The sequence below is a fragment of the Geotrypetes seraphini genome, chromosome 11, assembly GCF_902459505.1.
Source record: "Geotrypetes seraphini chromosome 11, aGeoSer1.1, whole genome shotgun sequence".
Taxonomy (NCBI): Eukaryota; Metazoa; Chordata; class Amphibia; order Gymnophiona; family Dermophiidae; genus Geotrypetes; species Geotrypetes seraphini.
In genome coordinates this window covers 134719493-134735214 of record NC_047094.1, presented here as the reverse complement: position 1 = coordinate 134735214, position 15722 = coordinate 134719493, and the positions used below count along the sequence as shown (strand labels likewise).

General features: G+C 40.0%; 1 protein-coding gene across 1 annotated transcript in view; it reads right to left on the bottom strand.

The window, feature by feature from the left end:
- Positions 1–15722, bottom strand: part of DHX35 (DEAH-box helicase 35) — a 57674-nt gene that overhangs the window by 23459 nt on the left and 18493 nt on the right. Inside the window, exons 6-15 of the mRNA XM_033914161.1 lie at positions 14809–14870; positions 11914–11983; positions 9487–9546; positions 7518–7630; positions 7053–7149; positions 6321–6479; positions 5111–5321; positions 4410–4534; positions 2988–3042; positions 643–738 (exon numbers count right to left, since the gene is read on the bottom strand). Of these exons, the coding sequence (XP_033770052.1) occupies positions 643–738; positions 2988–3042; positions 4410–4534; positions 5111–5321; positions 6321–6479; positions 7053–7149; positions 7518–7630; positions 9487–9546; positions 11914–11983; positions 14809–14870 (1048 nt within the window). The remainder of the gene's footprint in view (positions 1–642; positions 739–2987; positions 3043–4409; positions 4535–5110; positions 5322–6320; positions 6480–7052; positions 7150–7517; positions 7631–9486; positions 9547–11913; positions 11984–14808; positions 14871–15722) is intronic.

Below are 15722 nucleotides of genomic sequence, written 5' to 3'. Positions count from 1 at the left end.
ATGCAAATTTTATCCATGCAGAACTTGCTTACTAATGGTGGATGCCTGCCAGATAGGTGCAAACTAAAGTTTAGCAGTAAGCACAGCTTCTTGTGTTTTATGTTCAAAGACAACAAATATACCAGCACACATTTGCAGTTGTTCTATGCATAAGTATTAAGCCTCACAAAAATTTCTTGCACACAGAGTTTTGGCAAGGCTAATACATATGCACAGAAAAATGGCTGCAGCTACATGCTGGCACTTTAATTTTTGTTCAGACATGCACACACCTTATTACTGTTACTTCCCGCCTACGTTTTAAAATCTATGTTCAGATACTACTCTGGATGGAGAAAAAATGAAAACCAAGGCATTTTAAATCATAAAAAGAACTTAAAATCCTCTCAATCAGCTCTGATATGCTGTCCACAACCTGATGAAAGATTTTGTGCTTTATGCACACATCAAAATGAGTTGTTTCCTTCTGTGCATTGCTGGGTATATTTAATGGCATTGTCACCGTTCATTTAAACCCACAGTAACTGCATTCTTAGACTTGAAGTAACTTTCTGTATCAACTTCTGAGAGGCTTTGATAGTCCCGATGGCTGTTGTGATCCAGAATATCATGACCATACATCTGTCCCTTGATGCCACCTACCTGATTCCAGCAGCATCTTTGCAAACATAGGGTTTAAAGGGAATTCAGCCATTCTCACGCCCAGAGGTTCCGTCAGGCGACAATTTTTGTCTAGGCCTGCAGAAACAATGAAATGGTGCACTAGCCATAAAACATGGTTCAGCTGGAGAAGAATGTGTATCCACAGAGTGAAGAGAAAACATCACACATTGTCAAATTTGCTGTCAGTTCCCCAAGCATACAATGAAAGAGTCACGGATTAACCTGGTTATTCTGAGTGTGATTTCAGTGCAAACCAAATTATATTATACTGAATTATTAGGCAGATTTGTTGAACATCGTAACTCTGATCGTTTGATTTTATCTTTTCCATCTCTCAGAGGTAAAATACTCGCTGCAAATCATTTAACTATCAAACTGCAAAAAGTTGGAATTTACTTGCTTCAGAGATTTGCATAATTATATGTATACTCTGTTTCACAAAAACGTTAAAATATGGCTTTTTTAGAAGCCCCCCTTCCTTTTTTAACTTCTCAGGCGTGAGCAGCATGCCAATGTCAGTGTCAGCTCACCCTATGACCTCACTTCCTAGTTTAGATGCGGGTCCCAGAAGTGAGAGCGCCAATGCCAACATGGGCCGCAACCTTGCGTCACGGGAAGTAAAAAAGCTATGGGGGAAGGCAAGGAGAGGAGTGGGGGGGGGGCAAAGAGGAGGAAGGGTGCCGCGCCTTTAAGATGACGGCATCTGGGGCAGACTTCCCCCTCTCCCCCTTACTATGCTACTGTAACTCGCTGCTTCAGACGTCTTTGTTAGGATTCCAATTTTACGTGTATTTTTGTGTAGCAATAATGCTGGCGGGATATAAAATTACATATAACATACTAGCAATGACATGAACATGTATGTTGTGAATAATCTGCTTATAAAGCATATCTTTAGCAGCGACTCTCTTAGTAACATAGTCTCGTAGTAAATGATGGCAGATGAAGACCTGAATGGTGCAACCCGTCTGTCCAATAAGGCAGCCAAAGCAGTACCTAATTGCTCCATGCAGGCTACACCCTTCTATGCCTTGTTTAAAGTGTGAAGGTCATTTAGTCTTACTTTGATTTCATCTTCTTTCTATATACGCATCATCTGCGTTAATCCCACAGATTTTTGAATTTGGTCACTGTTTTTGTCTGCATCACCTCCTGGAGGAGGGTCCAAGGCATCGTGAGAAATTATTTCTCAATCTTACTGCTAAGTCTCCCTCTAGTTCAACTGCTTCTCTCTCTGAAAAGAAGACTTCTTTGCATTTTTATACCATTCAAACAAATACTTCAGCATTTTTGGCATTCCAATCTCTAAAAATTTTGGACATCATTTTAGAAGGGAATACACAGCATTTGCACGTTTAAATACATTTTCACCAGTTACATGAAAAGATCTTGTACAATTTATACAGTGGCGTAGCGAGAGTGGGAGGCACCCGGGGCAGTGGTGCGCCCCTCTCGCCCATACTCTCCCCCCGTACCTGTTTAGCTTCCTCGGCGTAAGCTATATCTCTAACTTGCTGCCTACGCCGGACATTGGCTCTCCTTCTGACATCACTTCTTAGTGGTGGGTCCTGGAATTGATGTCAGAGGGGAGCTACTGCTCATTCTGGTGAAGAAGGTGGAGGTGACTTGAAGGCATGCGCAAGATGGGAGAAAAGTGGGAAGGGGGGAGCAGAGAGGAGAGGTGCCAAGGTAGTCCATCCCACCTCTTATTATATCACTGAACTTATAGATTCTAGGACTTGGGGGACTATTGGGTTAGGTTAGGTGATCACAAAATATATGATATTTATACACACTCCCAATTTCAAAGCGAGTTACTCACATACTTTGTGGGGAGTGTGTGGTGCAGTGGTTAGAGCTACGGCCTCAGCACCCTGAGGTTGTGAGTTCAAATCCCTCGCTGCTCCTTGTGACCCTGGGCAAGTCACTTAATTCCCCCATTGCCTCAGGTACACTAGATAAGAGTTTGAGCCCACTGGGACAGATATGATAAAGTACCTGAATGTAAACCACTTAGGATATAAGTGGTATATAAATAATAAATACTTTGGTTCTAGGCAAAACTGCACTGGTCTGATAAAGTGCCCAAAAAATAACATAGGTACTACGAGCTGGCAGGTACTTTTTCGCTAGACAGTTTAGCAAAGAAAGGAATATATTGGCTTTCTCTTTGAGAACTGATGCAGAGTCCAGAAGTGCATTTACCCAAGGCTTTGCACTTGCCCACACAAGTTTTCAAAGTTGTTCTATTTGTGATTGATTGATTAATTAATTGATTGACATGTGAAACTAATAAATATAGTGAGAGAAGCACTGTTTTTCACCTCCTAAAGCGTAGAGCAGCTCCAGAGCTTGAACCATTGACTGTGCAGGTGGAGGCTGCAAAACACAAAAGAGAAATCCTTCTTTGAAACAACAATCCATTTTTTATCAGCTGATCTGGCATTTACAAGTACTGGGCTGCTAGTTGTAGTTTCATGGGTTACTTGATGGGGGTAGGCAGGTATTCTACTTCAAGGTGAGAATAAATGGAAATTCTCAGGAAGGTTAAGAGCTCTGAGACTTGCTCCTGACATTAGCAATCTTGCCACAGACAAATTTTCCTTCTAAAGGAAAATGAGACCCTAAGAAACAGTTTGCAAGCCCCAAAGATCTTTTTTTTAAACATCTTAACAGTGTGCTGGTGGCATTATCTGCTTTTGGTTCACAGAACTACAGTCAAGACAACAGAAACCCATGTAAAAACTATGAGGTATACAGTGGAAGAGTGGCCTACTAGTTAGAGCTGCTGCCTGAGCACCCTGAGGTTCTGTGTTTGATCCCTGCTCTGTTTCTCCAACTTATCACCCCTTCTTCGTTACCTCCCTTACTAAATGCCTCTGCTCTGCTTTATTGAACTCCACAGTATATAGCACCACCGTATGTAACACTACTGTATGAACTCCGCTATATATATGCAACTTACAACAAATGTAACTTCTCTGCAATAGTAACCGACCTGAAAAATAACTTCACTGTAAATGTAGCGTCGCCGAAAATGTAAATGTAGCTATGCCAAAAAAAAAAAAAAAAGTGTAACTTCGCTGTAATGTACAGTCTCTTCATCTGTTAACCGCATAGAACTTCCATGGTAATGCGGTATACAAAAATAAAGTTATTATTATTATTATTCCTCATCACCCTAGCCAAGTCACTTAACCCTAGATTGCCCAAAATACCATAGTTAGATTGTGAGCTCAGCAGGACAGATAAGGAAACTACTTAAAAGTACCGGATTAAAAAAACAAAACAAAACCCTTGGGGGACTATCTCTCTATAAAGACGGTTAATAAATTCCAAAAAATAAATTTATGTATTTAAGATGATATATTGAAAGAATTTCACGTGATGTATATGATTCAATTGATGTAATATTGTGTTCTTGATGTAAGATGAAAAAATGAATAAAGAATGGGGGGAAAAAAATACGTACAGGTTCATTACAGAGCTGGAGAAGCAGTATATAAACACTTTTAAATAAATCAAACTCCAGTGCCTACAGATGTCCGGTAAGCAACATATCACAACAAAAATTGGACACTATGCCTGCCTATGATGACTGGTCTGAGAAGCCAAAAGATCTATAAAGTTCAGTTATCCTGGGAAATATATATATGGCATAGATAGATCACAGCTGAGTATAACTCTGGTATCAGACATAATGGCCAGTCTGAACATGCAGATGAGATCCAGGGCTGAGCACTTACAGACAGGAAATGAAATCTGAGCACGTTGTCTATACCCAGAGCTTTGAGTTGCAGAATCACGGGAGCCAGGTTAGTGCGCTGCATCTCTGGGACGGTAGAAAGTGGCAGCTTCATAAAGTCTTCCTCTGGTGAAAAAGAAAAAAAAGGCAAAACTCACTTAACTAAGTCTGCACTTTGGCGGCCAGCCTATATCACAGGGCCTCAAGCCAGGCGCACCAAGTGTCAGCTCTGAAACAACACTGTGCACCAGGAAAAACAGAAGATAGCAGTACAGTAGTCCACTGGGAAAGGAGGTGGAGCCAAAAGATGTAGATGAAATTTGCGACCAAGGGTATAAAACCTATTGCCCGGAATCCTTTGTACTACAAGATGTTGTTAGAGAAAATGAATGTATAAATGTTTATGTACCTTCAGTTAGGTGCTACTGTTTACGCCGAAGAAATGGGTGCTACTAAGTGCGTCATGTAATGCATACAACTTATAGGATTCTATAGCTTACATGCATAATTTGGAGACAGGCCCATCTCCCTCCCATGTGTACACCCCCCTTGCTGTTATGCACTAAGGGGCTGATTCTATAAACAGCACCAAATGTCAATCAACCGCTAGGCACCATTTATAAAACCATGCCTAGTGGCACTTTAAGCAGGCTTAGGCGCATTTCCCGAAAATTAGAAGCTCTTCTACAAGGTCAACCTCACCTGTGTAAAGCCTGTAACATTCCCCTGAGCGGTTTCGGCCACTGCGGCCAGCTCTTTGATTGGCCGACGCCTGGGACACGGGCACTAGTACGAGGGACTCGATGGCCGTCTTGGGATTATAGGCCCTCAGTTTCACAAATCCACAGTCAGTCACAAACACAATGCCGCTTATGGTGATGGAGGTCTCTGCGATATTGGTGGCCACTATTACCTGATCACAAAACAAAAAAGTGAATTTCCTGCTGGAGTGCTGAAAAGCAGAAGCCACGTCCACATTGGAGAAAGCTGGCTGCAGAACAACTCAGCTTGATGGGGAGGGCAAAACAGAAAGAAGCCTACGCTGAAATGAAATGAGGTAGCGGGAAAAAAATCCGTACTTTTCATGTTCATCTTTTTGGTTTGTGTGCAAATGCAAGAGGGCATTCACAGGGGGAGGTGCATGGGCGAGCCTGTCAACATTTATGTGTGTATTGAAGTATACACCAGTTATTGTAGAGAGGGGGGAGGGTATTATATTTTATTGTTCATTTTAGAAAATATTAAGGGGTTTGATGGGAGGGGTGAGGGTTAAATATATGTATTATACGATACAATAGTAAGATTATCAAGTGATGTTTATCATGTTACTGTTTGGATATTTGTACACTTGATGAAAGTATGAAAATGAATAAAGATATAAAAAAAAACATTTATGTGTGTAATTTTACAAACTGTTGAAGTTATGTGCCAATGTGCTGCTAAAATCATCAGAATGCTTAGCTGTTTTAATGCGCCATCCAAAAGTTGATCACCTCATGCATGTCACCTGTCTCTAGTGACCCTTTCTCGCTGGATAAATTTTCATGTGGGGTCAACCCCGTTTCCTAACTTTTAGCTAGCATCCAATCCACAAAAGGGCATTGCCCCCATCTCATGACACTTAAATGTCAGTGAATATTATATAGAACATTTCAATGTAATGCTTTTTTCTCCCATCTTTTGAGTTGTGTACCTCTTATTTGATGTGATTTCATTTTTGAGTTCCACTTGCTTTGTATGTATAGTTGTACCACATTCCCAACTGGAGGTACCAGAGAAGGAATTTGTAATTCCAAGACTGTGAAGCAATGAGTCTCCACAGACCTGTCTGGGAGTTGCTCCGTGACTTTTTGTCTGTGTAATTTATTTTCACCTGCAAGTCAGTAAATCAGACTGTATTCAAAAAGTTCACCTTTCTGACACTGTGCGACACCCTCTCAAACACTTTCATCTGTTCAGAAGAAGGAAGTCCAGCATACATGGGGAGAACACGCAGATGCCGCTTCATTCCAGATCGAGACATTATGCGTGCTTGTTCTATCAACCCAGAAACAACAGTCTCTACTTCCTCCTATCAAAAAAAAAAGGGGGCAGATATTAGCCCTCGTGACTGGATTATTCCTGTTCAAATCTTAGGCATACATTTATATATGGAATATTGTTTTCACAGAAAACGGTAATTGTGCTACAGAATTATACGAGGGGCCACTGAAAAGTTCTCAGCCCAACTAACAAAGTTGGGGCAGTCTCCATCAAGGGCTATACATTTGATCCAATGATTTTCCACCTTTCTATTCCATCAGAAAAATATGGAACAAAAAAATGGAAAATCACTGGACTAAGTATAAAGCCTTTGATAGAGACTGCCCCAACTTTGTTGGTTGGGCTGAGAACTTTTCTGCGGCCCCTCGAACAATGTATACAAGGTAGAACTGATGCAAAAGTGTGATTATCATTATTTAATTACAAAATGTATGAAATCCCAGGGTATTGTCTGCCGTTGTAACCATTCCCCATCCCTAACAAGTACAGCTAAGTATCCGTGACGTTTCACATTACGATGTTCTTTCTCATGGATAGAGGGCTGTATTGAAAAGTGCCCTCTTAATAAACTGTATCTTAAATATTAAACAGCTCCAAGTACCTGCCCTGTTAAAAATGCCAAAATATCTCCATCCTTCTCAGTCTGGTGAATCTTCATCACAGTCTCCACAGTATATCTGACATAATCTGGAACAGGGCTGAAAGTAATAATGCGCAAACCAAGTCAGTAAACTGAAAAGTGCATGATTGTTACGTCACTGCAAGCGAGTACATGCATTATTTTGGTCCAAAAATATGCGTGCAAAAACAAGAGAAAGATACATTTTCCTTTGGTAGTTTTTCAGAGTAAAAATATGAATGTACTTTTAGTTTGAAACTGCTGCAAAGTCAAAAGGGTAAAAAAGTACCTGTAAACTCTGTCATTAAGCAGGCAACAGGAACATAAATATTTTATAGTCTTTACAGCACAAACATCTGCAGTGTGATGTCACATGCTGGCACTTTTGATCAGTAGCAGAAAATGCAGTATAGCAATCATAATTAGTAAACATAAAAAGAAGATCACCTTTGTGTATAAAAAATATCCACGGGAAAAGTTCTTCCTTCTATAGTGAGAATGGCACAGGTGTCTTTGTTGGGATCACTGGTCTCATTCTGATTAAAGAAATCCTTGAATTTCTATAATGCAAAAATAATACAGTACTTGAAAGCAGTATTAACAAAAGATTTTTCAATCATTTAAACCCTTTTACGAAGCCATGGTAGAGGTTTCTATCGTGCCCCAAAGCTCGAAAAGCTGATTCTCATAGAATTCCCATGAGTTTTGGAGCATTTAGCATAGAGAATGAACTCAATTTCCCCGTCCCCATGAGTTTTGTCGCTGTTCCTGTTCCATTCCTGTAAGCTCTGCCTTAACCACACAAGCCTCAAACACTTATGATTTAAAGTGTTTGAGGCTTGTGCAGATGAGGACGGAGCTTGCAGGAATGGGGCGGGAACATGGAGTTCCTGCGGGGATGGGGAACAGTATATAAAATTGAATAAATAAATAGTGTGAAATGTTTCAGCCTCTGATAACCAAAGCTGGTATTGTGACATCATAATGCCTCATTCCACCAATAAGAGCCAACCTCATCAGTGATGTCACAATGGCTTGATTGTCCTTAACTTGGCTCACTTTTACTACATTTTGATTTCTAGAGTGATGCAGTGTGACACAGGGACAAATTTTTCCCCGCAGGAATTCAATTTCTCCATTCCGTCTCCACAAGTTTTGATGCTGTCCCTGTCCCATTCCTGTAAGCTCTTCCTTAACCGCACAAGCCTCGAACACTTATGATTTTAAAGTGTTTGAGGCTTGTGCAGATGAGGACGGAGCTTAGGCATTGGTGGAATGAGGCATTATGACATCACAATCTGAGCTCTAGAATGTTGCTACTTAGGATTTTAAAGTGTTTGAGACTTGTGCAGATGAGGACGGAGCTTAGGCATTGGTGGAATGAGGCATTATGACATCACAGTCTGAGCTCTAGAACGTTGCTACTTAGGATGTTAAAGCGTTTGAGGCTTGTGCAGATGAGGACGGAGCTTAAGCATTGGTGGAATGAGGCATTATGACATCACAATCTGAGCTCTAGAATGTTGCTACTTAGGATTTTAAAGTGTTTGAGACTTGTGCAGATGAGGACGGAGCTTAGGCATTGGTGGAATGAGGCATTATGACATCACAGTCTGAGCTCTAGAACGTTGCTACTTATGATTTTAAAGCGTTTGAGGCTTCTGCAGATGAAGACGGAGCTTAAGCATTGGTGGAATGAGGCATTATGACATCACAATCCAAGCTCTAGAATGTTGCTACTTAGGATATTAAAGTGCTTGAGGCTTGTGTAGATGAGGACAGAGCTTGCAGGAACGGGGCATGGCCAGGAAAAGAACTCTCCGGGACAGGAAAATGAGTTCTCGCAGGGAAGGGGGAAAATTTGTCCCCGTGTCATTCTCTAATTTAGCGCTCTGGTCCATAGTAGACACCTCTAGCACGGCTTAGTAAAAAAGGGTCTTAGCTAGCAATTTGATCTAATTTGCCCAGATAACAACTTAAGGTAACATAGAAGATGGCACAGTCCATCCAATCTTCCCAAAAGGATGAACTTGTAGTATAAATGATAACATATGCATACTTAGGGGCTTGTTTAGAAAGCTGCAGTGCGCACTAATGCATGCTTACTGCAGCAAAAATGGCTTACCCTGGGATGCACCAAGGTGTCCTATGGTAATTTTGCAATATATACTTGATATGCATACGCTAAATAATAAATGTTATTTTTTAAAGCCAGGAACTAGTCTGGGAGTGGGTGTGTGGGTTAGTGCGTGGGCATTGCCATGTGCTAACCAATTAGCGAAGGTTTAGCGGGTGAACCCGTACCACCTACAATATAGGTGGTGGTTCAGGCTCACATGCTACTGGCCACATATCAAGGGAAAAATCAGCACATGGCCAGTAAAGACTCCGATATTTGAAAACATGTTTCTTTTACCTCAGCATCAAGTGTGGCCGAGGCCACTATTAGCCGCAGATCACCACGCTTCTTCTGAACCTAAAACAAGAGACAAATAAGAAAAAAATAAGACGCAAGAATTAAACCTCAGCCTCTGCTCCTATGTAACATTCAGACATGGTTTTTTTAAAATTTTTTAAATCTTTATTCATTTTTTCATCTTACAACAAGTGTATCAAGAAATAACATTTGAACTTAAAAACATCACTTGATATTCTATTTCAATCAACTTAAATTAATGAAATTCTAACCCCTCCCTCCTATCCTTTCCATATCATATGCATTCACATATATTATACAATATAATCTTTCCTATTAATCCAAACATTTGATAAAGAATCAGAAACTCCCCCATCCCTATCCCATCATTTCAATTGTATTATTAAGGGAAAATGTTAACTACTCATTACAATAATCTGTTAATGGTCCCCAAACATCTCAAAATTTACTCAAATTGATGCAACAGTTTATCCATGAAATCTGCACACACTGGCTCCCTACACAAGCACAAATATTATTCAAATTTTACTGTCTGTTATTCAAAGCAATGAACGGCACCGCCCCCACCTACCTAAATGATCGCCTAAACCGGAACAAATCAACCAGGCCAAGGAGGACTCAGACCCCACTTACTCACCCCCCAATCAACGGCACACAGCGGAAGACGATGTACAACAGCCTACCAGCAACGCAAGCTGCAAAACTAGAGCACCACCTCTCCAACATACTGATAACGACTGACTAGAAAACATTTTGAAAGGAAATTAAAACCCTGCTCTTCAGAAAATTTATCAAGACAAACTAATATACCACCTTAACTATTCCCAATCCTGTAAATTTCCCAGTAAAGACTGTCATGTAATTAGTACCCTAACCTGTAATTCTCCTGGAATAGAAGTCACTAATGTACTGCTTTATTTCTCGTAAATGTTACCTAACTGAGATCCATGTCTGCGTGTTCTGTGAGTACTTTTTCCATAGGAATACTTTGGATTACACAAAATTATGCTTGCTGTTGCATAATCCACCTTTAAATAATGCAGGAAAATAACCCAGGATGTTGGAGCGAAGGCAAAAACAAAACCTCTTGTACCCACAGAAATACCTTTGCTCGTTGCCCTCTCCAGGCTTTAAACAGTCACTTAAAATGCTGATCTAAGACATGTTAAAAAATGACACTGTTAAGAGTGTTTATTTACTTATTGAAAATGGCCATCCACATCTAATATGACGTTCAAATCTGAGTCTGGACGTTTTGTGGAAGATGCACAAAAAAATCCAGTACCAAAAAATACTCATTTTAAAAACTGCAAAACTTCTATCCTGTTTTGTTTTTTTTTTTTTAAATGGCCATTTTTCATATATGCATCTATCTTTTCGATCTATTTAAAAAAAAAAAAAAAAATTCAAAAGAAAAATGTACAAAACAAGCCGTTGGGATGTAGGAAGGGCCAGCATTTGTAGAGGACGGACCACACAGACATAAGAATTGTCACTGCTGGGTCAGACCAGTGGTCCATCTTGCTCAGCAGTCTGCTCACGTGGCAGCCCTTTTGGTCAAAGACCAGCACCCTAACTGAGACTAGCCCTACCAGCGTACGTCCTTGTTCAGCAGGAACTACAGTGAACTTTATTTATTTATTTTAAATACTTGTAGCCCACATATCAACCATCTAAAAGAGGGGTAAAAAGGCAGAGTTTGATAGATTGTGGTTGCCTATCCAGGAATATGTGAACAGCAATAAGGATTTAATGTGCATGCATGGAAGCTGCATTCTCTGTATATGGGGAGGGTGGGATGGGTTATGTTAGTAGTCCATGTATATCCTATGCTCTTATCAACAAAGTTGTAAGCATTGTTTAAGAATCTTTGTTCTCCTGTCTGGATGTTTATTGTTATAAGAATTTTGGAACTAGAAATGCATATGCAATATGGCATGTAAAGCTAGAGCAGTTACCCTCACTACATACCTAAGCCAACATCTCCTGGTGGTCAGGATTATCTGCAAACTTAGACATAAGATCACTTGGTGAGGTATTAATAAACTGAAGTAGTTAAGTGGAGAGAAATAAGCTGTTGCTCTTTTAACTATCATCAGGCGGGCTTAGGAATCACCATTTCCTACATCTGGGAATGACTATCATAGAAAGGACCTCCAATTAAGACCCTATGAATATTTCCAATTGACCCAGATAGGGTGATGGGCTTATTGAATTGGTTCAACACAGCACTGTTTGGATTCTTATCTTCTTTGGTTAAGTCTCTGACATAAAGCAAGGTGTTAATACTGCAGAGTGCTCTAATGTGTAGGTGGAAACCCCACAGAGATGACATTTGACTTAAATGTACTTGGAGCTCCCTCCACTTTTTATATTTGCACCTGCAAACTGCAGCCATGTACTAACCTTTTTCAATAAGCCAACAGCAATATCGGTATACAAGGTTCTTTCATGAGCTTCATCCAACATAAGGACACTGTGAATCAACAAGAGACAGCCTTAAAATAACGAAATCCACTGGAACCCATCTAAATGTGGAGTACTAACCAGTGGGGTTCTTTTCTTTATCATGGCTCTCTAGCATAGCAGTTTCTTTGATTCTTCTAACACAAAAGCTATTTCAAGTTTCCTAGTTATTCTGAGCTGTATCAGGTGAACATTATGAACAAAGATTTTGTTGTTTATTCTTTTTTCTAAAGTAGCATTGTTTATGTTTAAATGTACAAGGGTAAATCAAAAATAAAGGCAAAATACATTTAACGGCTTTATTCGAAGTAACTGCAAGCAATTGAACATATCACTTTTCCACATAGTCCCCATGCAAAAATGCACATTTGTTGTATCGTTCAACTAGCTTCTGCATTCCTGCAGAGAAGTGATTCAGCTGCTCCTGAAGCCAGCTGAGTACCACTTCCTTTACTTCATCATGCTTTGCCTTTTGCTCTGAGTCGCAGTGATGCACCCATGTCTCGTTGCCGATGACAAATCTCTCTAAAATACTCAGGACTTCTTCATACTGTCTCAGGAACTGGGTCGCAACCTCCACATGCTGGTGCTTGTACAGATCAGTAAGCTGTTTAACTCATCGTGCATCGACTTTCCTGTATCCCAAGTCATCATGCATTATGGAAAATGCAGATCTATAGCTCATATCCAAATTTGTAGTCAATTGAGACACCATTATGCATTGGTCTTCTCTAATCAAGGCATCTGCCCTGTCAATGTGCTCTTGTGTGTGTGATGTTCATGGACGACCAGAAGGACCTTCATCGGTTACACCTGTTCTTCCCGCTTTAAACCTTTTTACCCACTCATAAACCTTTAGTTAATTTACGGTGCTATGTCCACACTGAGTCAGTATCAGACAGTGCATTTCCACAGGTTTCACTCCCTCCACCCAAAGAAAGCACGTTGTTCTTCGATGGTGCAATCTTGCAATGGAGGGTCCATGTTTCTGACCTCGTGGCTGCCACACGACTAAAGGCCAAACACTACACTGTGCGTGGACAAACTCTCCAACATGCAATGTATGAGTACATAGGTTACATTTTGCTAGCTCTGTTCTGGTTATCGTGTAATTTAAAAATTGCCTTTCATTTCTGATTCGCTTTCGTACATTCGATACACTGCCTGGTCTGAGCAAGCAAGTCTAGGCATTTTACTTTATAAAATAAATGCCTGACAGTCTTTCTTCCTTCTGACATCTGGTTCTATCAGGGCACATGTGTTTGACAGCTGATCCCAATACCATCTAGACTGGGGTATTACAACATAGGGTCGGACTTCAATAAGTAGGGGAGAAATCTGTCTTGGCACAAAAATTACATTCTTTCCAAATTTAAGGTTTTGTTTTATATCGACAGTCTCTATTTTTCTCCCTTAATCAACTTTGGTGTTTTGGTGGCCATCGCAGAAAAGTTTCATGTTTCTCTTACTGTCATCTAGTCTTTGAAAGTCTTAATAAATGAGAAGAAATGATTATATTAAAGATGTATTTTTCTTAGACTGTATTGGGAAGAATTCAATATAGTTAATTTGTATTCAGAGAAGGAGGTGATCACTAATAATTCTTTCTAAATAAGAGCTCAGTTTTGACACATTTAAGTCATAATTTTGGGAAGGAGAGTGTCCATGTTCAATATTTTTTTCATGAGCCTGATTTTCAGGTTTTGATCTTAAATAGCACACCAACTTTAAGAAATGCAAATTAAGATTGAGATAATAAAAAAGCAGCCTTGACTCCCACAATAGTTCCCAACCCTGTCTTCGGATACATACAGATAGTCAGGATTTCAAGATATTTATTACTTAGACATCACTTATAGCCTAAGTGGTTTATATTCAGACACTCAAGCATTTTTCCCTATCTGTCCCGGTAAGCTCACACTGTATCTAATATACCTGGGACAATGGGAGATTAAGTGACTTGTCCAGGGTCACAAGGAGCAGCATGGAATTTGAATCCACAACCTCACGATGATGAGACCACACACTAGATTTTCATAAAGCTTTTGACAAAGTTCCTCATGAGAGACTCCTAAGAAAATTAAATAGTCATGGGATAGGAGGCAATGTTCTGTTGTGGATTAGGAAATGGCTAATGGACTAAAACACATATAGAGTTAAATGGCCATTTTTCTCAGTGATGGAGGGTATTTTTATTTTTTAATATTTTATATTCTGCATATTCTACAATTCTATGTGGATTACAAATTATTCAGGTACTCAAGTATTATTCCCTAACTGTCCCGGTGGGCTCCCACTCTATCTAATGTACCTGGGGCAATGGGGGATTAAGTGACTTGCTCAGGGTCACAAGGAGCAGTGTGGGATTCAAACCCACAACCTCAGGGTGCCAAGCTGTAGCTCTAACCACTGCACCACACACTCATCCATATTTATTGTGGCTAAATTTGCACGTACCATCTCCATTGAATGCAAATCTACTTCATTCATATTCATTGTGAGTATCCTGAAAACCTGACTGGCTCTATCCCAAAGACTGGGTTGAGAACCTCTGCTATAATATAATCTAAAGCAGTGGTTCCAAAACCTGTCCTGGGGGAGCCCCAGTCAGTCAGGATATCCATATTGAATAATCATAAGTTAGATTTGAAAGCACTGCCTTCATTGCATGCAAATCTAATGCATGAATATTCATTGCAAATATCCTAAAAACCTTTCTGGCTGGGGATCCCCTAGGGCATGTTTGGGAACCACTGCCCTAAAAGATTCAAGAGCGGGCACATATAGTTTTTTAAAATATGTTTCTTTTGTTTTAAGATAAGTGTGTGATTTTACCTGTATTTCTTTAATAAAGGGTCAGCCATCATCTCCCGGACCAGCATGCCATCGGTCAAAAACTAGGCAGAATTGAACAGAATTATACTTTATATAAACATTTGGTTGATGTGCATTTCTATAAGTATTTTGCTAGAAGCGGTCTCTATATTTCACATGATTGAAATGATTGACCTTTCAGAGCAACTTAACATTCTACTCAGTTCTCCATATGTATTCTTTGTAATTAGGACAAAGGTTTGCTGATTGCTCGTTCTTTAATATGAGAAGGCTGAGAGATGATAGTCAGCCAGCAGCAGTCAAGCAGTCAGAGGACTTTTTTTTTAACAGACTGCTAAACAAAACTGAATTAGATACAGAAATTCAGTGCCAGCCCTTATCTGGATTTCAGCAGTCCCCTGAAGTTAGAAGTGCAATGGATATAAATAAATAATAAAAAAAAAAGAAGTGCAATGGAGATCCAGTTCCAGTACCAGATAACAAATTGGACAGTTAGGACCGCTTCTGTGTGGTCCTATTTGCCTGATTAGTTATTTGGGCACCGCCAAGTCAGCTCTAATTCTGTCCTGACACCTACCAGATAGTGTATGGCGGTCTGCCCTAAAGTCACTTCATTTGCAAACTATCCATTTTCATATTATTACTACTATTAATTATTTCTATAGTGCTACCAGACATTCGCAGCGCTGTACAGAGTCACAAAGAAGACAGTCCCTGCTCGAAAGAGCTTATAATCTAAACAGACAAACAGGATGTCATGGATACAGTTAAGGGAACAGTTAATCTGCTGGCTAGGTTGGAGGGTGGAGGGGAATACAGGATAATCAAGCCATTGTGACCTCACTGATGCGGTTGGCTCTTATTGGTGGAATGAGGCATTATGACATCACAAGCTCAGCTCTGCTTCCCAAAGG